Source organism: Chrysemys picta, chromosome 19 (assembly GCF_011386835.1).
Source record: "Chrysemys picta bellii isolate R12L10 chromosome 19, ASM1138683v2, whole genome shotgun sequence".
Taxonomy (NCBI): Eukaryota; Metazoa; Chordata; order Testudines; family Emydidae; genus Chrysemys; species Chrysemys picta.
This window is the reverse complement of record NC_088809.1, coordinates 23,848,516-23,872,452: the sequence shown is the minus strand read 5'-3', so window position 1 is coordinate 23,872,452 and position 23,937 is coordinate 23,848,516. Positions and strand designations below refer to the sequence as shown.

Below are 23,937 nucleotides of genomic sequence, written 5' to 3'. Positions count from 1 at the left end.
TAAGCGAGGTCAGGCCCGTTGCCAAGCCCCGCCCGCGCGGAGGAGGGGCCGTCCTCTTGCTCGCGCCTCTCCCACCCGGGCAGGAAGCCTTCTGCGCTTGCGCCTGGCGCCGAGAGTGGCGCGGGACCGGAAGTCCGCCTGTCCGGCACAGGAAGTGACCGAGCCGTTCTGTTGTGTATATCTATGGTCCGCGGGGGCTTCGCCTTCTTCCGTTGGGGGTGGGGCGAGTGATGGCGCTGGAGACGGTGCCCAAGGATCTGCGGCATCTGCGGGCCTGTCTGCTCTGCTCCTTGGTCAAGGTGCCAGGACGTGGGGGGAGGGGGCACGCGTGGGCCGTGGTTAGAGGGGACACGCGGGCGCGGTCGGGCGCGTGGGCGGAGAGGGGACACGCGCGGGGATACCAGGCTCTGATCCTCTCTTCCTGCCACGCAGACCATCGACCAGTTCGAGTATGACGGGTGCGATAACTGCGACGCCTACCTGCAGATGAAGGGCAACCGTGAGATGGTCTATGACTGCACCAGCTCCTCCTTTGATGGGTGAGCCCCGGGCGAGGCAGCTTGGGGGCCACGGGGACTTTCTGGGAACTCGGGTGCTACTAGACACCAGCTGTAGCACTTCCTGGCCAGGCTGCTCCCCCTGGGGCTTGGCCCAGCATGTCCCACGACTGACTGATGTGAGGCTGAGGCTATGGTCTAGGCACGGCCATGACTGGCCTGGGTCCGCTGGCTCAGGCTTGTGGCGCTCAAGCTGCAAGGCTGTAAAATTGCAGTGTAGACGCTTGAGCTGGAGCCCAGGTTCTGAGACCCTGTGATGGTGCAGCCTGGACTCCAGCTTGCCCCTGAATGTTTACACTGCAGGTTTTAGCCCTGCAGACGGAGTCAGCTGACCTGGGCTAAGCGCCTTGGTGATGCAAGTTTTTTTATCGCAGTGTAGATGTACCTTGAGGCTTCCTAGTGGCCTAGCCAGAGGCCAGGGTGCCTGCCAATGGGCGTGGAAGCCAGAGATGTTGGACTGGGGCTCTGTAGTGAGGAGCATGGCCGTATCCCACTGTTCCTTACAGAAGGAGAACAGCATTCTCCAGCTGGGGAGCCCCCACATGAGCAAGAGTCCCAGCTGAAGGTGGTTCCACAAGCCAAGGGTAACTGTAAGGCCCTGAGACGAGAACTGAGGATGGGGTTGCCTCTAGTCATCTTACGGGTGCTTCCAAGGCTGAGCATGAGCAAAGACAGGAGACTGAATAACAGGGGTGGCCAAACTTACTGACCATGTGAGCCGTGTGTGATAGTCTTCAGAAATTTGAGAGCCAGGCACACCTGCCAGGGCTCGCGGCTCCTGCCTTGCGGCAGGGCGGAGGGGCTGGGGGCTCCAGCCCCGCAGGAGGCGCCTGCTTGGGCTCGAAGGTTCACCAAGAGTGGGGCTGAAGCCACCGAACCCTGGCATGCACCTCCCGCAGGGCTGAAGCTCCTTGACCTCTCTCCCCTCTGGGCAGATGCCCCTAGCCCAGCCATCCTGGTGCAGGGCAGAAGTCCTGAGCTCCCCCATCCAGCCTGGTAGGTGGAGAATGTGGGGGGTATGGGGGGCTCTGCGAGCTGCGCTTTAACTGTAAAAGAGTCACATGTGGCTCGCAAGCCTCAGTTTGGCCACCCCGCTGTATAATACAGATTCATGAACTCCAAGGCCAGAAGGAATCATTGTGATCATGTAGTAGTCTGACCCGTGGAACACAAGCAGAAAACTTCATTAAAGTGATTCCTGAAGCAGAACTTTTAGAAAAACATCCAATCTTGATTTTAAAAATTGTTAGTGATGGAGAATCCACCAAAATCCTTGGTAAATTGTTCTAATGGTTAATTACTCTCATTGTTCAGAAATTATGCCTTATTTCCCATCTGAATTTGTCTAGCATCTACTTCCAGCCATTGGATTGTGTCATAGCTTTCTTTGCTAGATTGAAGAGCTCATGATTAAATATTTGTTCCCCCTGTAGATACTTGTAGACTAATCAAGTCACACCTTAACCTTCTCTTTGGTTAGCTAAATAGATTTAGCCCTTTGAGTCCATCACTATAAGGCAGGCTTTCTAATCTTTGAATCCTTCTCATAGCTTTTCTCTGAACCCTCTCCTGTTTATCAACAGCCTTCTTGAATTGTGGGCCCCCGAACTGGACACAGTATTCCAACAGTGGTCGCACCAGGGCCAAATACAGATGTAAAATAACCTTTCTACACCTACTCAAGATTCTTTTGTTTATGCATCCCAGGATTGCATTATCGCTTTTTGCTACAGCTTCCCATGGGAGCTCGTATTCAGCTGATTATCCACCCTCATCCCACAAATCTTTTTCAGAGTCACTGCTTTCCAGGATGGAGTCCCCCATTGTGTAAATATGGCCTACGTTCTTTGTTCCTAATTGTATGCATTTTCATTTAACTGCAGTAGAACACACATTGTTTGCTTGCACTCAGTTTACCATGAGATCCAGATCACTCTGAATCTGTAACCTGTTTCATTATTTATCACTCCCCTTATTTTTCTGTCATCTGCGAACTTTATCAGTGATGATTTCATATTTCCTTCCAGGGCATTGGTAAAAATGTTAATTAGTGTAGGGCCAAGAATCTCTGTGACCCTGCTGGAACACACCCAATAGGATGACAATTCCCTGTTTACAGTTACATTTTGAGACCTATTAGTTAGCCAGTTCGTAATCAATTTAATGTATGCCATGTTAATATGCAGCCCCTCGGATTCTCATGCCGTATTGGAGGGTAGCAAATGTACTCATGGTTTAAAAAATGCATTGCAAACCAGTGAGCCTTACTTTGCATCTGTTAAACTGGTTGAAATAATTAATAGAATTCTAGCACAACTAGCTGATAAGTGTTGTCAGTTCTCTTAATTAATTCCCTTGCTGATAATTAATTTATCACCAATTCCCCTGCTGCAGGAATTTTTGTGAAAATGCAACAAGTTCTTGCCTTCAGATGGCTAGTGGATGGGGAAGAGCCCCACACTGTGCATTGTAGTTTAGGGGAGGATGCATTGAGAGGTGAGTGAGGGGGGCCATGAGTTCTAGTCCCCCTCTTCCACTGACAGCTGCTAGTATTTCTGTTCCTTTAACCAAGGTCTCGGACTGTTACCTTGGGGAGGTAACTATCGTATGCTCCTTTCACAGATGAGCTAACGCTTGCACAGATTCACTTCTGGCAAAACTGGCAACAGAATCCATGTCTCTAGTGTAATAGAGCCAAGTCTGTAAAATTTTGCCATACAGCCTTCAGTAGGAACAACCGGACCCATGTGTAGGCCTTGTTGGAGCCCTAGGCATAACACACAGTATGAACCAGAGTAGGCCTTGGCAGTATAGTAACACACCCGGTATTGGCTCACCAAGTAAGCCCATTTCTGACCGGAGAGGATGGTACAAGAACACGCAGAGGTTTCAAATAACCCTGTAAACAAATTTTCAAGAGGTGGTACAGGACCACATCGACCTCTCATAAGATAAGGAGGGAATGACAGGATAATGGATGAGGGTATTTTGTTGGAACTAGAAGGAGAAGGGCGGTAACTAACAACACTTGGAGTGTCAGATGTAACTTGTTTGTATCAATGTATAAAAGGAGAAACTATAGAAGGGGCCACTTTGTAATGGCTGAGGGGACAGCATCCTGTTATGCTGACCGAGCTGTTATCTTGTCATATGTGTGTCAGTGTCCCTGTGACCCATTGGCCAGGCGCTTGTCCTGTGCTTCGCTCACAATAAACCTGGCCAAGCACCTTCACCGTCGAGCTGAGCCTGTGGCCTTTTTATGAACAACATTGTCTGCTGAACAGCAAGCTGCACTCTCTGCTAGTGCAGCTAACCCCAGAGCTCCAAGAACAGCCGCGGTAACAACTCTGCAGCACCAGCAATGCTCTGTAGCACTAACACCTCCATGTGCTTGTGTAGCCCACGCTTACACAATGTGGTGAAGTCGCCTGCTGCTGCTACCACATCCAGAGGTCCACGGTTCAGTTCCCTCGATGGTCAGACACAAGGGTGCTGTTATGTTATGTTATGTCAGGCCATGCTGTCTGTAACACTAGCCCACACTCTGCTCTCCTAGCCAGAGATAGAAATCCAGAATCCTTCTTCCCAGTGTTCCACTGCTGCTTCACGAATTGTATAACCCACTGGCAAAGTGTGTTGTCCCTCTATGAGCCAGACCGTATAGAGAATAACTGTTTCTCCATCTGTCCTGTGTGTGTTTGTGTTTTCCTCCCCCTTTCTCTCCATCCTCCCCTCCGTTTGCTCCTGTAGCTGAAATGAAAGAGGTCTGTGCTGTTGTTAGGAGGCTAATGGGGGGGGGGGGGGGGGAAGGAGTCCAGGAGAGCTGGCTGTATTTTAAAGAAGCCTTATTGAGGGTGCAGGAACAAACCATCCCAATGTGCAGAAAGAATAGCAAATATGGCAGGTGACCAGCTTGGCTTAACAGAGAAATCTTTGGTGAGCTTAAACACAAAAAGGAAGCTTACAAGAAGTGGAAATTTGGACAGCTGACTAGGGAGGAGTACAAAAATATTGCTCGAGCATGCAGGGGTGTAATCAGGAAGGCTAAAGCCCTCCATATACCCCACCCCGTTGAAACTCAACCCCTGCTTCAGGAGCTGTCTTGCACCCAGCCCCCTGCCTCCAGACCCCCACTCCTGCACCTCCACTGAGCTCCCTGCACTCAAACCCCCACCTGATGCCCCACCCTGAGCCCTCACTCCCCCAGCACCCAGACCTCCCTGCTGCAACCTCCGCACCCAGACCCCCAGGCCTTGTGCTGTCAGCGTTGGGTGCAGCATCACTGCTGAGTCCGTATCCCAGGGAGGGGGTTGCAGGGTGATCTCCCACCTTCGTGCGGCCAGTGCCCTGTGCTCCCCACTGCCATGCTGGAGCCGCTGCATTTATTTATTGACAAATAAAATGTGCAGAATTTTAAAATATTGTGCACAGAATTATTAATTTTGGTGCAGAATGCCCTCAAGAGTATACGGTAACCTGCCTTTGACTTCTAGGCAGCAGTGCCAACCATGTGTATAGATAGTGGAGTCTCAAGTGTCTGATCTGACTGGTCAAGGCAGACATGTCTCTGTCAACCTGCAGGAGCTGGTACGTTCCCATGAGTTAATGGGAGTCTCCTGTTTCCACACTTCCCCCTCCTCCCTTTTATCTTTTGTCAGAGGGAGCTCTGACATGGTGACACCATAGAAGAGGGCTTCATTTTTACTGCTAGTATCCATGACCCTGCTGCTGCCAAGTGCTGGCGAATGTAGGAGGAGGGGGTCTTGACTTGCTCTTCATCCTACCTCTGGTTACTCTGGGTTGTGCTGTGTGGTGGGGCTTGCGGTCCCACCACATGCCTTGTGCACTAATCCTCTTCTCTTCTGCAGGATTATTGCTATGATGAGCCCTGAGGACAGCTGGGTCTCCAAGTGGCAGCGAGTCAGTGAGTGTCTCTCTCCTCTTATACTTTAGCTTATTTTCCTCTGACGAATGTTCAGGTAGCAGCAATAGCTTTCCTCACTACCCCCACAGGGCCAGGGAGGTTGGATAAGTTTCAGGTGGGGCTGTGGAGTCCTGCCTGGGGCTCTGTTGTTGAGCAGGTGTCCTTTAAAGTCACAGTGACTTACTCTCCATGGGAAAAGTGCTTTCTCACTCCCTTCTAGTGTATTCCTCCCTTATTACCATTGAATTGGGGGTGGAGGTGGGGGGAATTCAACAAACCAAATTACCAAGGGCTGAGTTCTCTTGCCTGGATGGTGATGTGGAGAATAAGCCAGTGTGTGTGCTGTGTCTGTCTGTCTCTCTTGCAGGTAATTTCAAGCCTGGTGTGTATGCAGTGTCTGTAACTGGTCGTCTGCCCCAAGGTAATCTGGTTGATTTTTCTCCTGATTTTTAAAAGGGTGGTGGGATGGTGTCTCCTTGTGTAGGGGGACTCACTTGAATGCACACATGGTGGAGGGAGGATCAGAATTCTATTCTGAGCTCTGCCGTGTACTCTCTGTATGATCTAGGCAAGTTTTGTTCCTCTCTGCCTGATTTCATTTTGAGATTACATGTCTGCTTAATAAAAGTGCATCGATGTAACTTACCTAGATTCTTGTAAGGCATTTGATTTAGTACTACACATCCTTCTGATCTCTGTTTTTAAAAAGAGAACTATACAGTATCGGAGCATGTCTTAAACTGAGTCCAAACTGGCTAACTGACCATCTCAAAAAGTAGTTGTTGATGGGAATCATCATCAAATGCAGCTGTTACTGGTGGGGTTCCACCAAAATGTTAGGTGGTAGGCCCAATGCTGCAACATTTCCATCAGTGATCTGGATGTAAACATAAAATCCTTGCTGATCAATTTTGCAGGTGAGACAAAGGAGGAGTGGTAAATGACGAAGACTGGGCAGACAGTGTTTTAGCTGTGTGGGTCCCAGGATATTAGCGAGACAGGGTGGGTGAGATAATATCTTTTTATTGGACCACCTTCTATGGGTGAGAGAGACTTACACAGAGCTCTGTAAGCTTCAGTGTTTGGCCATGCTGCTAGAGTAACCCCCTGCCGAGTGCCTAAAATTCTTCTCTATGGAAAAGTGCATGGAGCGAGAAACTCTGGATGGTCAAGGAGATAGGAGGTGAAGCCATCCAGGCAACCCGCCAATAGACTCCGATGGCAGCTCAGAACTGACATGGTTGGAATCTGCTCAACCCTTGGCCCTACCCAGTGTTGGCATTTGGAAAAAAGGAGATGATGACGCAATGCAGTGTTACGTATCTAGGAAGAAGAAATGCAGGCTATACCTACTGAGCCTTTAAAGGATTTAAGGGTCAAAGTGGACAAGCAAATCCTCCTGAGTTCTCAGTGTGCTGCTGGGGCAGATGGAGCGAATGTGAGCTGTGATCCATAAACAGGAGTAGTGACTAGAAAGGTGATGTTTATCTCCGTATACAGCATTGATGAGACAATACTGGAAGACTGTGCCGTTGTTGAATCAACACTTTTTAAAAGATGTTGGAAAAATTGGAAAGGGTGCAGAGAAATCCAGAGAAATGAGGTGAGGGCTGATGAAAATGCCTTGCAGCCAGACACTTCAAGAGCTCAACCTGTTTAGCTGGTCAAAGAGAAGGTTCAGGGGAATTAATTACATGGGGAGAAAATACTGGATGCCAACGGGCTCTTTAATCTAGTGCAGAAAGGCCAAGCAAGACCCAGTAGCTGGAAGTTAAAGCCACACAAATGCAAAGTAGAAATAGACACAAATAGTTAACAGTGATGGCGATGAGCCCCTGAAACAACCTGCCAAAGGGATTAGTGAATTCTTGGTCTCAATGTTCTCAAATCCAGACTGGACGCCTTTCTGCAAGGTGCTTTAGTCAAAGACAAGTTATTGGGTCCAATCCAGGGATGACTGGGTGGCATGTAACAGCCTGTGTTATACAGGCAGTCAGACTGGATGATCTAATGGGCGCTTTGAGCTGCTCATCTCTAAAATGGGGCTGAGACTTGCCCCCTCACAAGGAATGTGAACAGAGTAATTCGTGTTAGTGAGGCTTTGGGCGTTATGGGAACGGGGACAAGGTGAGGGCCTACACCTGGGGTAGGATGAGTAGGCGCATAGCCACCGGATTTCCCAAGTCTCCCTTTTCCCAATGACACTGAAGTTCTTGTTTGTCTCTTTGTTGCAGGGATTGTGCGGGAGCTGAAGAGCCGAGGTGTGGCCTACAAATCCCGAGACACAGCCATAAAAACCTAAGCCGTCATTGCACCACATGGAGGAGTCTCCAGCATCTGGCCAGTGTTCCTTTTCTGCAGAGCGGCTGGGGTACCGAGACTGCTCTAGGAAGCAGCTCTGGTGCTTTTCAGTCCGGGGTGGGGAGGGAGGGGAGCAGGAACTCCTAATTTGATGGCGGTGGTAGTGGGGGCTTGGATCAGACTCAGCCTCTCAGGCATTATCTGGATTCTTATGGTGCCTCTCTCTTCACCCAGCAGATGGAGAATCTTTGAGGCCAGGGATGGGGGAAGCAGTGGGCTGGCAGGAACACTTCTGTGTATGATGAAGGGTTTCTCTAAGAGCATTGTACCGACTCCCCCATCCTGAGTTTCTCAGAAGCAGCAGGTCAACCAGACATTGTGTGGGGGAGGGGTCATGGGAGGGGGATTGTTTTGTGTAAATATTCCCAATAAAAATGTGGTCACAGGCATCTGTTTTCTTTTCCTAGTCACCTATTGCACCAGCCTCCTAGCAGTCTGTCTGAGGGGGGCTGGGGCCCCATGCAGGGACTCACCATGGGAGTTGGTCTGGTTGGTTGCTGCCCTTTGCAGGCTGGAATTGGGCTTGGACTCTGCAACTGCCACCCCTTTCTCTGCACCTTGGGCCAGCTGAGAATCGGTGTGCTCACTGGGATGGGGCCTCGTTTCTGCACTATCGAGCAGTCTAATGGCTGAAGCTCTAGTGCCAGGTGCTGAAGGGAGGAGGGAGCTGGAGAGGAGCACTGGATAGTGCAATAGCTCCTAATGGTCACAAGCAGGCTTTTCCTGTGTGCTTGGGTAGCACAAGCTGGAGGCAGGAGGTGAAGCTGGTGCTGAGGATTTGGTGGCATGTCGAGCAAGAAAAAGGCCTGTAGATGGGGCTGTGTGGAGGGATATAGGGACTCCCGTTGGCTTGGGGTAGCACTTGGACACCGTGAAGGGGAGAGGTGAGGGGTGTGTGCACACATTACACCCCGCACTCCATGCAGCTTGGACTCCAGAGTCCCCTGTGCTCTCACCGGTGCCCTGCCCTCCAGGTCGATAGAACTTCCCTACTCCTCTTCCCCTATTTGTCGCCTGTGAAAATGCTGCTCATGTTACTTCTGCATTTGCTCCACTTCAATCCATGCTTGTCCAGCAAGAGCTGCTGACCACTGGGGATGGGACAGTCTCTGACTTATAAACATTAGAGCTGCCAAAGTGCTTGGCAGCTCATAAAAATTAGCCATGTGAATCCTATTTTCCTTCCCCTCTGGAACTAACCTTGCAATCAATGTCCATTATAATGCCCTATTTTTGCATCCTATCAATTGAGCATGGAAAACTTGCTTTGCCTGAAGCAAAAAAAGTTGCTGCATTTAAACTGAGGAGAATATTTTTGCAAGTGTGAAGAAAAATGTATTTCTGAGGGTCAGATTTCTCCAAAGTGATTTAGGGGTACGTGGCCTTGTGACTTCAGGGGTACGCCTAGTGCTGAGTCATTAAGGCATTTAGCTCATTGCTCAGAGGGATTCTTCACATTTCCCTGATTTAAAACTTTGCCTCTTGGTGTTTGTCTCGGCAGTTCGGTGATGGTTTCTTACTCTCCCTCCAGACTTCCTGTGAGTTAAAACTCCTTGAAAATGAACATGTTGACTTCGTTTGAAGAGAGGCTATCACAAGGCAAAGTTATTAACAGTATCTGTGGATGGGTAGGACCTTATACAAACCAAGGGTGGCAGGATGGGCGATGGTTTTTCTTTGGCTCCAGGGTAGGGCAGTGTGTGCCTGTGTATGTACACTTACCTGTGTGGGAGCATGTGGCCCTCTACTGGCTGTTTGCAGCTTAGAAAGAACTTGGATGTGTGGCAGATGGATGTTTTCGCTTGAGGCCAAGACCTATATTCGTTTAGAGAACCAAGGTTCTAATCTCAACTCAACCTCTGCCTAATGACGGCTGCATTCACATTTCAGTTCTAAATCTCTACTGTAACTCCATGAATATCAATCCTTGTGCTTTCTGAGGTTGTCACATTGTTCTGTGTATATTCCTGCCCATGAGATTTAAAAAGGCTCCTTTCTGACATGCCCACTGCCAACTGTTTCTGAGTTTTTGCCGCTGATTTCACATCCCACCACAAAACTCGGATGAAAGTTGGGTTCTGAATCGTGGTATGACCCTGGTGCTTTGGGGATTTAAGTTAGCTTTGAACTGGGTGTCTCCTAAACCATCCCCCACAGGAAAATGAAACGTGCTGAGCACCCTTCAACCCTAATGTGTGGAGTTAAAAGCCTCTTCATTTTAATGTTTGCATCTGGCCCAAGGCTAGTCTGGCCACGTGCTGGGAGATGCTTGACTAAGTGATGGTGATTAGAAAAAACCTTCCTGGGGCCCGATTACCCTGAAACAACCTACTGTGGGGTTCTTGCATTGTTCTCTGGAGCATCTGGTTCTGGCCATTATTGGAGTCAGGATGCTGGACCTGGGGTCTGATCCAGCCTGGCAATTCCTACACAAGAGACAATTCTCGATGAATAGTGAAATTGTAAGAGATTCAGTTTAATTGCGACTGTGATGTGAAAAGCGTCGGTGACTGCTGGGCGGAGCTGCTTTCGAGAAAGGGCTGATCCTGGGACGCCTGCTCCTGGTTAAACCTTGGAGCTTGGGGAGAGCTAGTGATGGTTTCTGGGCAGCATAAGTTAGGTTTAGTCTGGGCTGAGGGGGCGTGTGGGGGAGGGTTCAGGCTAGCCAGAGTCAGTCGTGTCCGGGGTGGGATTTGGGGCTTACCAGCATCCTCTTGTGGGGAAGCTTGTGTGGGGAGAGTATTCAAGGTTCATAGTGTACGTGCAGGTGGTTTGAGTTATCCGAGTTGGGGGAGGGGATTCAGTGGAGTTGGCTTTCAGGGGGGCTCTGTGCTTGGAGTTAGGGGGCTGTTCCCATGTTTCCTTGGTCCTAGCCCTGCTGGCTGAGGGCCTCAGTGCTGACCCTGTTTAGCCGCCACTGGGGGGTGCCACAGCCTCCTTGTGGGCCTTGCTGAGCTCTGGCAGAGGGAAGCGGCGGAGCAGGCAGCTTCCCTCTGACTTGCCAATTACACTTCACCCTTCCCAGCTTTCAGGCTCTGTGCTGGGGGCTCCCCCTGCACCCAGCCCTCCCCGAGAGCTCAACAGCCCAGCCCTTAGGGTGCTGCTTACTGACAGGGAGACTCGGGGGGTGGCTGGCCCGGGCTGTTGTCCCATGTTGGCTGCCTGGGAGTGGGGCCAGACTAGGGGTCTTGCCTCCCTCCCCAGTTCTGTCTGTCCTGCCCTGCTGCTGGGAGCATGGAGCAGAGCGAAGCTGGCTGGGCCCTGGTGGATCTGTGTATGGAGTAGGCTGGCAAGTGCTGGGCATAGGGGCAGTCTGGTGTGCTCAGGGTGGAAGGGGCCAGGGAAGGATCTTGCTGGCAAGTGGAGGAGAGACCGGAAGAGCCTTTTCTCCATTGTTGGTTGTGTGGGCTGTAGCCCAACAGTGGGGTGTACAGTATATGGGAGTGGGGAACTTCGCAAACCCAGCACAGGAATCTCTCCTCCTTCCACAAGTGTAATGCAGCCACCTCTGGAGTGATACCTGGCAGCTGTTTAACGGCACAGCAGTGCAGCGTGTCAGGACACGAAGAAGCAACCTGTATCTAGGTGAGACAGCAAGGGGAATGGAGGAAAGTGAAGTTTGACAGCCAGTATTGGCAATTGGCTAAGAGGCTCAGGCAACTGGCTTGAGTACCAGGGGATCTCAGAGTGGCTGGCACTGGCTTTTTCTGTCTGGTGCAGATCATGGGGCTTCCAGCAGTAGCGTGTCCTCTACTGCTAGGCTGGGCATTAGGTGATACTGATGGAGTGTGGCATCTCCCAGCGTGCTCGCCCCACTGCCTGCAGCTCAGCTCAGCTCCCTAGCCCATGCTGGGACAGATGGGGCAGAACTGGCTGCCTACTGACTCGCTAGCCTCTGGGCTAGTTCTAGGGAAGTGGGGGCCCCTGCACAGCTATTCAAATGGCCACCCGATTGCAAAGGCCAAGACGAATCATCTCTCTTCCCAGCAGCCTCCCCCAAACCTGCTCTGCCTGTACAGCTAAGGGCAGGGGAATCGTCTCCTGCTTGGGGGTTAGAGACGTACCCAGAGCTGGGCTGCAGAGGTGATTAGGGTGGCAGTGTATGGCACTTTCCCATTACACAGGCAGCTGGAAGAACCTGTCATGTATCCCAGCCAGGGCCAGGAGACAGGAAAGAGAGATCCCAGTTGTTTGGGGGGACTCCAGAGCCTGCAGTCAGCCAACAGAAGCTGCTACTCTGCTCTTACATGGAGTGCTGCTGGAGTATTTCAGCCAAGCCCGGGGGTATGCGTGTGTCAGCCTTGTCTGAACTGGCTCTAAGCAGCCTGGCTGTTCTCTGGGTAGCCTGAGCCTATGTGGCGTGAGAGTGCCGACCCAGGGCCTGGGCTGGGGGCCGGAAGTGTGAGTGAGTTGATTTCGCTGCACAGGTTTCAAGAACTGATACCCAGCTCTGCCTCAGGTCATGAAAAGTGAGTTTCCAAAACTACAAAGTGCAGAATGTCTCTTCCGAAAGCAGCTGCCGGCAGTTCTGGGGAACGCCCAGCCAAGCAGCCACCACCTGCACTTGCTACAGAGCAAGGGGCCGCCTTTCGCCCACTTTCACACACAGCCTCTGCCTTATTTGGCCGCCCACGTACATTTGCGCCTCACAAGTTCCCGCTCCGTGCAGCATCAGGGCTGTAGCTGCATGCACAGTGCCTGTAAGGAGAGATTGATATCTTGGGTTGGCCTGCAGGCCATTGGGAGTCCTTGGTGCTCTCGCAGCCCCTCTGGCTGGGGTTTAGGAGGGGAGGATCTGTGTGTGGAAGTGACTGCGCTCAGTGAACTGAACAGGAGGGCAGGGCTGAGCATGGCCTTGTGCTCTCCACACTCTGACATGTTCCTTCTAGACGTAGGTCTTGCAAATGCTTTCCTGGCTGTGAGGATCGTACAGAGTTAGCTGTGTGCTCACATCCAGTCGGTATAACCAATCATCACACGCTCTTCTCCTGCTTTGCTTTCATCTTGTTTGCTTCTCCTCTCACCGCCCAGCTCGCATATCCTGTGGCTTTCTCCCTTCGTCACCTGTGTGGTGTTGAGGGGTAAGACGTTCCCCCTTGTCCCGGCCGTGTGGCCAGGTGCTGAGCAGTCAGACACAGGTTTATTAGCATTCGCTAGCACCTCGCGCCCCAGCCAGGAATCAAGGCCCTATTGTGCTGGGTGCTGGACGCACATGTACCAAAGCAGCAGGAATTTACAGTCTCGTAGATGACAACAGGTGGGTAAAACAACCGGGGGCATGGGGCAGTGATTAGCTTTACAAACAGCTGTCCCAGCCTGCCACGGCCTAGCCAAGGAAGGGTGCCACATGGGCATTGGGGCAAGGTGAGTTTAAGGAGGACAACGCAGAAGTGTTAGATCGTAATGGGAAGCTTTGCCCAGGCAGAAAGCGCAGCATAGGTGTTTGTTGGGGAATTGGCCGAATGGGTCATGAAGGCTGGCATTGCTGGCAGAGGGGAGGGGGCTCGGGCTTGGTCATGTGTCAGAGGTGACAGGATGGATAGACTAGGTCCCAAATGGCCTGAAAGTAGCATGTTTAATGTGGTGGGGAAGAGGGACTAGGGGGAGAGGCAAAGAAGCTGATCTTCACAGCAGTGTTCATGTGGGCGTGGTGGAGAAGGGATTTTGCCCTTGGTGAAGCCAAGAAGAGACAGTTGCAGTAGTCCAGACATTTGTCATCTCACATCTTGACAAGGGTTTTGTGGGGGTGGGCAGCCGAGACAGGTCGGGCCTTTGAAATGCGTAGGAAGAAGCTGCAAGATTTCGACAGAGCCTGCATGTGCTGAGCCAAAGGTGATGCCCAGGTGCTGGTCCTGAGCTGCAGGGAGGCGGGAGGGACTCACCAATGTAACAGAGACGGGTGCACGTGGGGGACGTTCGGAGCTCCACTTGCACATAAGGTTGTTTGCTGGCTGGCCATGCATGAGACGATGATGTGGGGGGGAGGAGAGAATTCAATTTGGATGGAAGGAGACAGGTTCTGAGTAAAGAGGTGGCTCTGGGAGTGGAGCTGGGCAAATCAATGACTTTTTAGTTCAGTAAGCAAACCGAAAACTCAGGGAAAATGTTTGGAATTTGCTGACACCTGGGGAAAGGCCATTTCAGGCAGCAAACCACCTGGGTCTGTGTTTGCCCATGTGTTAGGCGTGTGCTTGGGATGTGGGAGGCTCAGGGACTGGAACTCAGCTCCCCGCTGTGAGCACCTTAACCAGCAGGCTATTCTAGGGTGGGTGGCTCGCACTCTTCTGTTCAAACTCTGCTGCTTGGGATAAACATTTAACTCTCTTTTGGGCCAAAGAGCGCAAGAAGGACTGTGTAGCCTGGTGTTTAAGGCACTCACAGGGGAGGTAGGAGCTGTGGATTCCAGTTTTCTCTCTGCCTGAATCAGAGTGGGGATTTGACTCCATATCTCCCATGCGTGTGCCTTAATCACCAAGCTCTAGTGTCCTCCTTGGTCTCTCTGGCCCAACGAATGGTTACATATTTATACAAAGTGGAACCGTTGACAGCAGAACAGCTTACAGCCTGGGGGTTGGGCTGTTCACATGGGTGGAGGAGACCACTCCCCAAGTCCTTTCCCCAGCCTGGGGATTCAAACCTGGATCTCCCACCTTCTAGGCAAGTGGCCTAACCACTGAGCTAAGAGTGATAAAGGGGACACATAGACAAGCCCACTCTGCCAGCTCTGAAACACACTTCCTTGGTTGACATGAGCAGCTCAAATTTGCAAATAGTTTCAGGTCGACCAAAACTGCATTTTTTGGTGAATAAACTGAACAATTTAGACTCCAAGACCAGAAGGGATCATCATGATCATCTATTTGACCTCCTACACATTGCAGGCCCCAGAACCTGGGAGTAGCGCTCTCCATGAGTCACCAGTGACGATGGCTGAAGCCATGCTTTCAAGTAAAATCAGCCAGCTATCGGTTTCAGGGTGAGCATAGGGTGGGTCCCCCACTAAACACGGTGGTAGTGTAGGAGGAGGACCCAGTGGGCGAGCTGCTGATGTTAGAGGCTGGAGGAGAACCATGGCGAAGGGACTCACTCCTTTCAGAGGTAAAACCATACACAATGTCTCTGCTCTGCTGGCAGCCCCGTCCTCCACCTTGCAAGTCCTGGCTATACTTCTGCGTCGAAACTTCCAGCATAGGCCATTGAGTCTTGGTGTCCCTGCTTCTGGGTGCTGAAGCTGAGACACCTTAAAAGGGCCTGATTTTCCTAGATGCTAGGTACTCACAACTCTTCACAGCCAATGTGAGCTGCTTATGCTTAGCACGGTCCAGAAATGAAGTCTAAGGTGGCTCAGGTGCCTTGGTGGTTAAGATGTGCAGAGGGGGAGAGAAGGGGTCCTGCTCTCTTCTTTTGCAGAAGTTCCTACCAATCCTAGGCTTGGCTCTGCCCACGTTCTACTGTGAAAACTTCTCAATAGTGGATACCTGCGTCCAACAGCTGCTGGCATGCCACGGGGCAGTATGCAGAATGGACCATGAACTGGTGCAGTTCTCTGAGGGGCCCCTAGGGGGTGCACTTAATTGAAATAAATATACTAGAGCAAAAACAACAAGGAGTCTGGTGGCACTTTAAAGACTAACAGATTCATTTGGGCATAAGCTTTCGCGGGTAAAAACCTCACTTCTTCGGATGCATAGAGTGAAAGTTACAGATGCAGGCATTATATAGACACTTGGAGAGCAGGGAGTTACTTCGCAAGTGGAGACCCAGTGTTGACAGGGCCAATTCAATCAGGGTGGATGTTGTCCACTCCCAATAATAGATGAGGAGGTGTCAATTCCAGGAGAGGAAAAGCTGTTTCTGTAATGAGCCAGCCACTCCCAGTCCCCATTCAAGCCCAGATTAATGGTGTTAAATTTGCAAATGAATTTTAGTTCTGCTGTTTCTCTTTGAAGTCTGTTTCTGAAGTTTTTTGTTCAATGATAGTGACTTTTGAATCTGAACAGAATGACCAGGGAGATTGAAGTGTTCACTTACTGGCTTATGTATGTTACCATTCCTGATGTCCGATTTGTGTCCATTTATTCTTTTGCGGAGGGACTGTCCGGTTTGGCCAATGTACATGGCAGAGGGGCATTGCTGGCACATGATGGCATATATGACATTAGTGGATGTGCAGGTGAATGAGCCCTTGATGGTGTGGCTGATGTGGTTGGGTCCTCTGATGGTGTCACTCTAGTATAAGGGGGTAGCCGTGTTAGTCTGTATCTAACACGACTACCCCCTTATACTAGAGCAGGAGTTCTCAAACTTCATTACACTGCAACCCCCTTTTGACAACAAAAATTACTACATGACCCCAGGAGGGTTATATAGAAGCTTGAGCCCACCCAAGTGGGGAGGCCAAAGCCAAAGGGTGGGGTTCCAGCCCCAGACCCCAGCAAGTCTAACGCCAGCCCTGGTGACCCCATTAAAATGGGGTCCTGACCCACTTTGGGGTCCTGACCTACAGTTTGAGAACCCCTGCACTTGAGCAGTGGTTTTCAACCTTTTTTTTTTTTTCATTTGTGGACCCCTAAAAATTTTCAAATGGAGGTGTGGACCCCTTTGGAAATCTTAGACGTACTCTGTGGTGCCCCAGGCGTCTGCTGGGCCCCAGGTTGAAAACCTCTGTCTTACAGTAACAACTCTCATCATTCTAGAATCCTACGACTGGAAGGGACCTTGAGAGGTCATCTAGTCCGGTCCCCAGCACTCATGGCAGGACTAAGCATTATCCAGACTATCCCTGACAGGTGTTTGTCCAGCCTGTTCTTAAAAACCTCCAATGATGGAGATTCCACAACCTCCCTGGGCAATTTATTCCAGTGCTTAATCACCCTGACAGTTCGGAAGTTTTTCCTAATATCCAACCTAAACCTCGCGGCAATTTAAGCCATTGCTTCTTGTCCTATCCTCAGAGGTTAAGAACAATTCTTTCCCCTCCTGCTTGTAACAACATTTTATGTACTTGAAAACTGTTAACATGTCCCCCCTCAGTCTTCTCTTCTCCAGACTAAACAAACCCAATTTTTTCAATCTTCCCTCACAGGTCATGTTTTCTAGACCTTTTAATCATTTTTTTTTGCTCTTCTCTGGACTCTCTCCAATTTGTCCACATCTTTCCTGAAATGTGGCGCCCAGAACTGGACACAATACTCCAGTTGAGGCCTAATCAGCACGGAGTGGAGTGGAAGAAGTACTTCCTGTGTCTGTCTTACAACACTCCTGCTAATACAAACACTCCTGCTAATACATCCCAAAATGATGTTCACTTTTTTTTTTTTTGCAACAGTGTTATACTGTTGACTCATATTTAGCTTGTGATCCACTATGACCCCCAGATCCCTTTCCGCAGTACTCCTTCCTAGGCAGTTGTTTCCATTTTGTATGTGTGCAACTGATTGTTCCTTCCTAAGTGGAGTACTTTGCATTTGTCTATTGAATTTCATCCTATTTACTTCAGACCATTTATCCAGTTTGTCCAGATCATTTTGAATTTTAATCCTATCCTCCAAAGCACTTGTAACCCCTCCCAGTATCATCTGCAAACTTTATAAGTGTACCCTCTATGCCATTATATAAATCACTGATGAAGATATTGAACAGAACTGAACCCAGAACTGATCCCTGCGGGACCCCACTCATTATGCCCTTCCAGCATGACTGTGTACCACTGATAACTACTCTCTGGGAACGATTTTCCAACCAGTTTTTCACCCACTTTATAGTAGCTCCATCTAGGTTGCATTTCCCTAGTTCATGTATGAGAAGGTCATGAGATACAGTATCAAAAGCTTTAGTAAAGTCAAGATATACCACGTCTACTGCTTCCCCCCATCCACAAGGCTTGTTACTCTGTCAAAGAAAGCTATCAGGTTGGTGTGACATGATTTGTTCTTGACAAATCCAGGCTGACTGTTACTTATCACCTTATTATCTTCTAGGTGTTTGCAAACCGATTGCTTAATTATTTGCTCCATTATCTATCCGGGTATAGAAGTTAAGCTGACTGGTCTATAATCGGGGCCGGCTCTGGCTTTTTGGCCGCCCCAAGCAAAAAAAAGAAAAAAAAAAACCAAAAACGGGGCGGCCAGAACGGCAAAGCAAAAACAAAACAAAACAAACAAAAAAACTTGCAGTGTGGCCGGAGCACGGGAGCAGGGGGACCGGCTCGGGGGAGAGGGGGAGGGAGCGGGAGGGAGAGAGAGAGAAGGGGGCGGCCAGGGCTACAGCAGTGGCGCTGCCACGCGGCCCCTCCCACTGCGCCGCCTCCTGCCGCGAGGGCTCCGCTCCGGTCAGCGGGGAGGGAAGGAAGAGGACTGCCCTGCAGGGCGCTCTGGTTCTCCGCGCCGCCGCCCCCTATAGGGCGGCTGCAGCGGAACAACAACAACAAAAAAAGCGTCCATTCCGCCCTAGGATTGGGCAGAATGCCGCCTCCAACAATCTGCCGCCCCAAGCACCAGCTTGCTCAGCTGGTGCCTGGAGCCGGCCCTGTCTGTAATTCCCTGGATTGTCCTTATTTCCCTTTTGATAGATGGGCACTCTGTTTGCCCTTTCCAGTCTTCTGGAATCTCTCCCGTCTCCCATGACTTTTCAAAGATAATTGCTAATGGGTCAGCTATCTCCTCAGTCAGCTCCTTGAGTATTCCAGGATGCATTTCATCAGGCCCTGGTGACCTGAAGACATTTAATTTGTCTAAGTAATTTTTGACTTGTTCTTTTCCTATTGTAGCCTCAGATCCTACGTCATTTTCACTGGTATTCACTATGTTAGATGTCCAATCACCACCAACCTTCTTGGTGAAAACCGAAACAAGGAAGTCATTAAGCACCTCTGCCATTTCCACATTTTCTGTTATTATTCCCCCCCCTACCCCCGCTCATTGAGTAACAGGCCTACCCTGTCCTTGGTCTTCCTCTTACTTCTCATGTATCTGTAGAATGTTTTCTTGTTGCCCTTTATGTCTCTAGCTAGTTTGATCTCGTTTTGTGCCCTGGCCTTTCTAATTTTGTCCCTACAGACTTGTGTTATTTGTTTATATTCATCATCATCATGTTCCCATTGCACCTCTGGCATTTAGGGCAGTGATGAAGTCCTGTCTGTTTCTGGCAAGTCTTTCAGTAGTTCCCCAGCTGTGCTCCAGGTTTCCACAACACCCCACAGCCTTCAGCAGCCGCTGCCGGGGACACTGCCTCTTGATTCTTCCCTGAGGTCAGTGGAAAGGCTGGGATCCTTCCTGTGGCTTCTCCTTAGCAGCAGGGGTCAGAGCCCCTTCCCTCCTCCAGCCAGGGCTCAGCGGAGCTGTAGAATGTGCTCTTCTCTTCCCTTCTCAGATTGGTTCTGTGCCCCAGGCTAGGACAACATGGGAACTCAGTTCCAGAATACGAGCTCGCCTGCAGCAGCACGGGGGAAACCTGCGGCACCCATCGCCCCAGGAAGAGATACTCGCTCCAGGGCAGCATTGAGGTGCCATGAGAACTGGGGGAGCGGGGGGGGGGGGCAGCTCAGCCCAAGGGAGAAACAGCGCAGTCCTAGGGAAGTTAGTTGTGCCTCTGGAGTGGTGGGCACAGGTGATGGTGCTGTGGAAGCAGTCAGGATTGGCCCTTAATGTGCAAACACTGCTAACAGTGGAAAGGCCTGTTTTGAAATACCCTTGAAGAGGAAGGATGGGGTAAAAAGAGCCTTGCAGGGCCCTGCCTCCTCTCTGCCGCCCTCTCAAGCCACCTCTGCCCCGTCTCCCCTCCAGATGCCCGGCTCAGTCTGTTTACAGCAGGTGAAATGGAAAATGACAGCACTGGATTTATGGCTTATTCCGACAATCCATAACCCACGGACACCCCACAGCTGCTTGCCCCGCCCCCAGGCCTTTCCTCCCTATGGCTGGAGGGGTCTTAACAGGCCACTTCACCTTGACGGGTCCCTTGAAATAGGTTAGCTACTGTGCTAATCCATCTGTCCCCCCTGGCATTCGCTGTGACGTGGGGGCACCTCCCCCGACCGAGGCCGAGCTCTGGCTGGCCCCAAAGCTTGTCTCTCACCTGCAGGAGCTGGCCCAGTGGAAGATATTCCCTCCCCCACCTTGGGCACTCTCCGAACACAGCCTGGCAGCTCCACCATTGGTGGAGAGTGTGTCAGTTTTGTCTATATATGGGCATGCCAGGGCTCCCGTATTAACCCTTTCCTCCCTTGGCTGGGCCTGCCGCTGGGGTTTGTCACTTCGCTTTTTGAGGTTTTGTTTCACGCTCTTATTTGCCTTCAAAGCCCAGTGTGTTTCACTTGTCAGTTTCTAGTTGACTCACTTTTTAACGGACTAATTCTAAGCTCGGCAGCTGCCGGCTCAGGGGAGGGTCACAAGCGGCTCTGAGAAAGTCAGTTGGTGATTAGCGGAGCAAGAGCAGCGGAGCGGGGTTTCAGCCACGAGATGTTTCCATCGGAGGCACTTATTCAGCGGGCCGTGTTTATTAATCACACTCAGATGGGGTGCTGACAGCTGAACAGCATGAATGGCCCGGTACGCGGCTGTGCCTGGCACCAAACCCCTGCATAGATTGTCCCCAAAGCCTGGCACCGCTGTGGCAATGTAAAGGAAATGCCGGAGGGGCCTAGACGGCTGAGTACTGCAGCATCGTGTGAAGCAGGCCAGGCTGTGGGATCCTGCTGACAGTTTTAGCCCCTGCATAACACGTGGCCACTGAGTTTGGGTGCCTCCATTTTTGGGGACCCACCATGACACAACCTGGGCCGGGTTCTCAGAGGTGCTGGGTGCTCCCAACTCTGAATGGTGCTTGACCCCTCTGCAGGGTGTCTGTAATTGGGCACTCAGCTCTAGTCCTGATCAAAACCCCCATTGGAGCTGAGGGGAGTCTTTGGATCGGGCCCTACTGACCACTCCTGAGCAGGTAGGCTGTATCTTTCTCTTGCAGCAGGTGTGATGTGGACGAACATACACACACGTGCGCACACGCTCAACTAGCATCCTGTGCCAGGCTCAGCGTGATCGTAGATGCTCTTCTAGCCCTTCCTCACCTCTCTCCCACGTTTAGCCTGCCTAGCCAGCCCTTAACCCACATGCTGAAGCAGAGGTTAGCAGCAGTCACTTTCCACTGCAGAAGGCAGCTCACTGCTGTGCTTGTCCAAACGCCTCCTCGCAGCAGGTGGCCTTCAGCCTTCTTTTCTTAGCTCTCCCTTGGCAGCAGACGGCCCTCTGAGGAAACCACCCGGGCCAGCTCTCTGCTTTTCCCCAGTAGCATCGCTTGTGTCAGACTCCCTTGGATTCTCGGCAGTGTTCTGTATCCCAGTTACCCGCCATCTATTCAGGGGGCAAATTGGAAAAAAATCAGTTCCACAACCCAAGCACCACCCACTCATAATGCTAACTTGAGACATCGCTCACAGGAGGTTGAACAGACCTTGGAGGTATGAAGTCTCTCTCCCTTCTTGCTTACTTTGATTATCCGTGAAACTGTTAACAATGGTAATGCAGTCATTAGGGTTCAGATTTAGCAAGTAACGTAGACAAATGCACATCTCCTTCAGACTCAGGCAGACGCTGTTGCATTGGGGTACATCCGGGAGATGTTGAAAGTTATTTTCACAACCACCAGGGCTAAACACTTTATATACACAGGGATTCTAGAGCACACAATGGCAGCCTCTTCTCATTGGCTGCTCCCAGGTTTGTTTGGGGAAAGGTCTCTCTCCTGCCCTCTCCTCCCCTTCAATAACTCACCCAGCTGTCACCCAGAGCCTCCAGAGAAAGACACACAAGGGTTTCGAGATGCACAGGCCTACCACTCAGCTCTTGTTTCCAGTTGCTCACTACTCAGAGTTTGGCATCTACACATGCTTCAGAAACTGCCTCAAAATCTCTCTAGCTAGAGTGGGCCTGGCTGCTGCTCTCATCCTTGTGGTGAGACGTCAGCTGGGCAGTGGGATGTTGTTAAGGAACTGCTGAATGTGCTCTGCCTTTGCAACCTAATCAGAGAGCTGGCAATTGGATTGTCCCTGGAATTTTGCAAATTCCTGATTTTAAAAAGTGTCCCCTGATATGTTTGTATAATCAGCAGTCAGTTGCCAGGAATATAGGGGTCAGACCAGTGGTCCATCTTCTTGTCTTAAACACTGGCTACTTCCAGATACTTCAGAGGAAAAGGAAAAGAAGTTTCTTCCTGAGTTTACAGAGTTGGTAGTTGGTTTATGTCATGATGTAAGAATGTTGATATCCCATATAATACTTTGTTCTACCTTGTGTAACACAGATGATATTCTTATTATTCATATACACATCTAATTCTTTTGGGATACTTTTTAATATCTCTGACTCAGTGACATCTTGTGGCAGTGAGTTCCGCAGGTCAGTCATGCATTGCATAAAAGAATATTTCCCTTAACTGGGTACCCCAATGTTTTAGTAATCTGAGAGAGTAAATAAATTACTAAATAAGAACACCTGATTCCCTTTCCTTATGCCACTGACTGTTTTACAACCCTGTCATGTCCCCTGCATTTGTCTCATCTCTAACAACATTGTATACCCTCTCTCCAGGTCTTTCCCCATTTCCGGCACCGGTCTCTGGTCTCTTCTGCTTTTGCTGTGTGCTTTGTGCAATGGGATGACTAGCTCAGGACACGTGATCAGAGCAAAGACAAGGCTGCGACTGGAGCATGCAGGCTGGATCTCAGGCTGGGGGTTAGGTTAGGTGTATGCTTTGGAACTACGTTGGATATGGAGCATTGGTGGACACTGTCAACAGGTGCTGAGCTGGCTTTGGATAGTCCCTAGGCTCTGTTTGCCAGAAGCTGGGAATGGGCGATGGGGGGATGGATCACTTGATAATTCCCTGTTCTGTTCATTCCCTCTGAGGCACCTGGCATTGGCCACTGTCGGAAGACAGGACACTGGGCTAGATGGACCTTTGATCTGACCCAGTAGGGCCGTTCTTCTGTTCTTCTGAGTAAACAGCTGGGCAGTTGGCTGGCAGAGGCACCTCTGAATAAAAGTGCCTCCAGTGAGCTACCGATACTGAAATGGAGCAGTGTTTCTTTAAGACTGAGCAGAGTAAAAGTGGGCTAGAAGGCAGCTGGGCCAGGATCTCTACTTCCCCTGCGAGGGCAGGAGTGAGCTGTGACCACAGGCAAGGAGGGGAAGTTGCTGTAGGGAGAGATAAGAAATATCAGAGCTTTCTCGGCAACCTGTCTGCACAGGCTGAGAAGAGCCCTTCCCCCGCACTGACTAATCCTTTGGCCCCTGCATTGACACCAACAGCTTTGTGCTGCCCACTGCCCTTCTTGAGCCCTACCACTCACGTCCCCCCTGAGACCCATAGGAAGAGAGTGACTGGCCCACGGCCCAGTCACATGTGCTAAGACCATGCCCTGCGTTCCCTGTAGTTCAGAGGCTGCCGTGTTATTATTTCACTTTAAAAATTGTCTTTAGTCCATATGCATGTGAAGAAAACTTCTGAATGGGACTGTGGTGACCTGATGCAATGCCTGTCTGCCTGAGTCTGCAGCAAGCCTAAAGCAATAGCGCTGAAAGCGGGGAGCCGTTCCACTCATCTCAGTGGGCTGGTAATTTTGGACTCTCCCAAGGATAAAGGTACAAAGAACCCAGCTCACACTTACAGCACAGGAACTGCACCCACGAAAGTGGTGACTCTGAAAAGGATTTGGGGTGAAGATGGAAAGCGACTGAGCGCATGCTTCCAGTGTGACGCGGCTGTAGATGTAGAGAGATGCAGCTGTACACAGCATTAGTGAGATCATAGCTGGATACTGTGTCCAGTTCTGGTGTCCAGACTTCAAAAAGGACATTGGACGACTGGAAAGGGTTCAGAGACCGGCAAAAGAATGATCTGGGGTCTGGAAAACCTGCCTTACAGTGCAACACTTAAGAAGCTTGGTCTGTTTAACTTACTGAGACAAGGTTACGCGGTGACTTGGTCACAGTGTATAAGTATCTCCATGGGGAAAAGATTTCTGATGGTAGAGGGCTCTTTAATCTAGCACACGAGGCAAAAAGACAATTGCCAATTAGAAATGAAGCTCAGAGACTAACC

General features: G+C 50.6%; 1 protein-coding gene across 2 annotated transcripts; it reads left to right on the top strand.

Annotated features, from left to right (window-relative positions):
* The first annotated feature begins 82 nt into the window (after positions 1-82).
* SUPT4H1 (SPT4 homolog, DSIF elongation factor subunit) lies at positions 83-8,231 on the top strand. Of its 2 annotated transcripts, XM_005278851.4 has the most exons (5): positions 83-299; positions 433-539; positions 5,426-5,481; positions 5,849-5,902; positions 7,716-8,231. In XM_005278851.4, exons 1-5 carry the CDS (start codon positions 231-233, stop codon positions 7,781-7,783), a joined length of 354 nt encoding a protein of 117 aa, XP_005278908.1. In that variant the 5' UTR covers positions 83-230; the 3' UTR covers positions 7,784-8,231. The 2 variants fall into 2 exon arrangements, with proteins under 2 accessions (XP_005278908.1, XP_042701656.1); XM_042845722.2 differs by lacking the exons at positions 5,426-5,481; positions 5,849-5,902 and having other exon boundaries at positions 134-299.
* The last annotated feature ends 15,706 nt before the right edge of the window (positions 8,232-23,937 follow it).

Bases quoted from the DNA above. Each gene is read 5' to 3' on its own strand.
- SUPT4H1 (XM_042845722.2), top strand. From the start codon at position 231: ATGGCGCTGGAGACGGTGCCCAAGGATCTGCGGCATCTGCGGGCCTGT. The intron at 300-432 runs GTGCCAGGACGT...CCTGCCACGCAG, and splicing joins TGCTCTGCTCCTTGGTCAAG to ACCATCGACCAGTTCGAGTA. The intron at 540-7,715 runs GTGAGCCCCGGG...TCTTTGTTGCAG, and splicing joins ACCAGCTCCTCCTTTGATGG to GGATTGTGCGGGAGCTGAAG.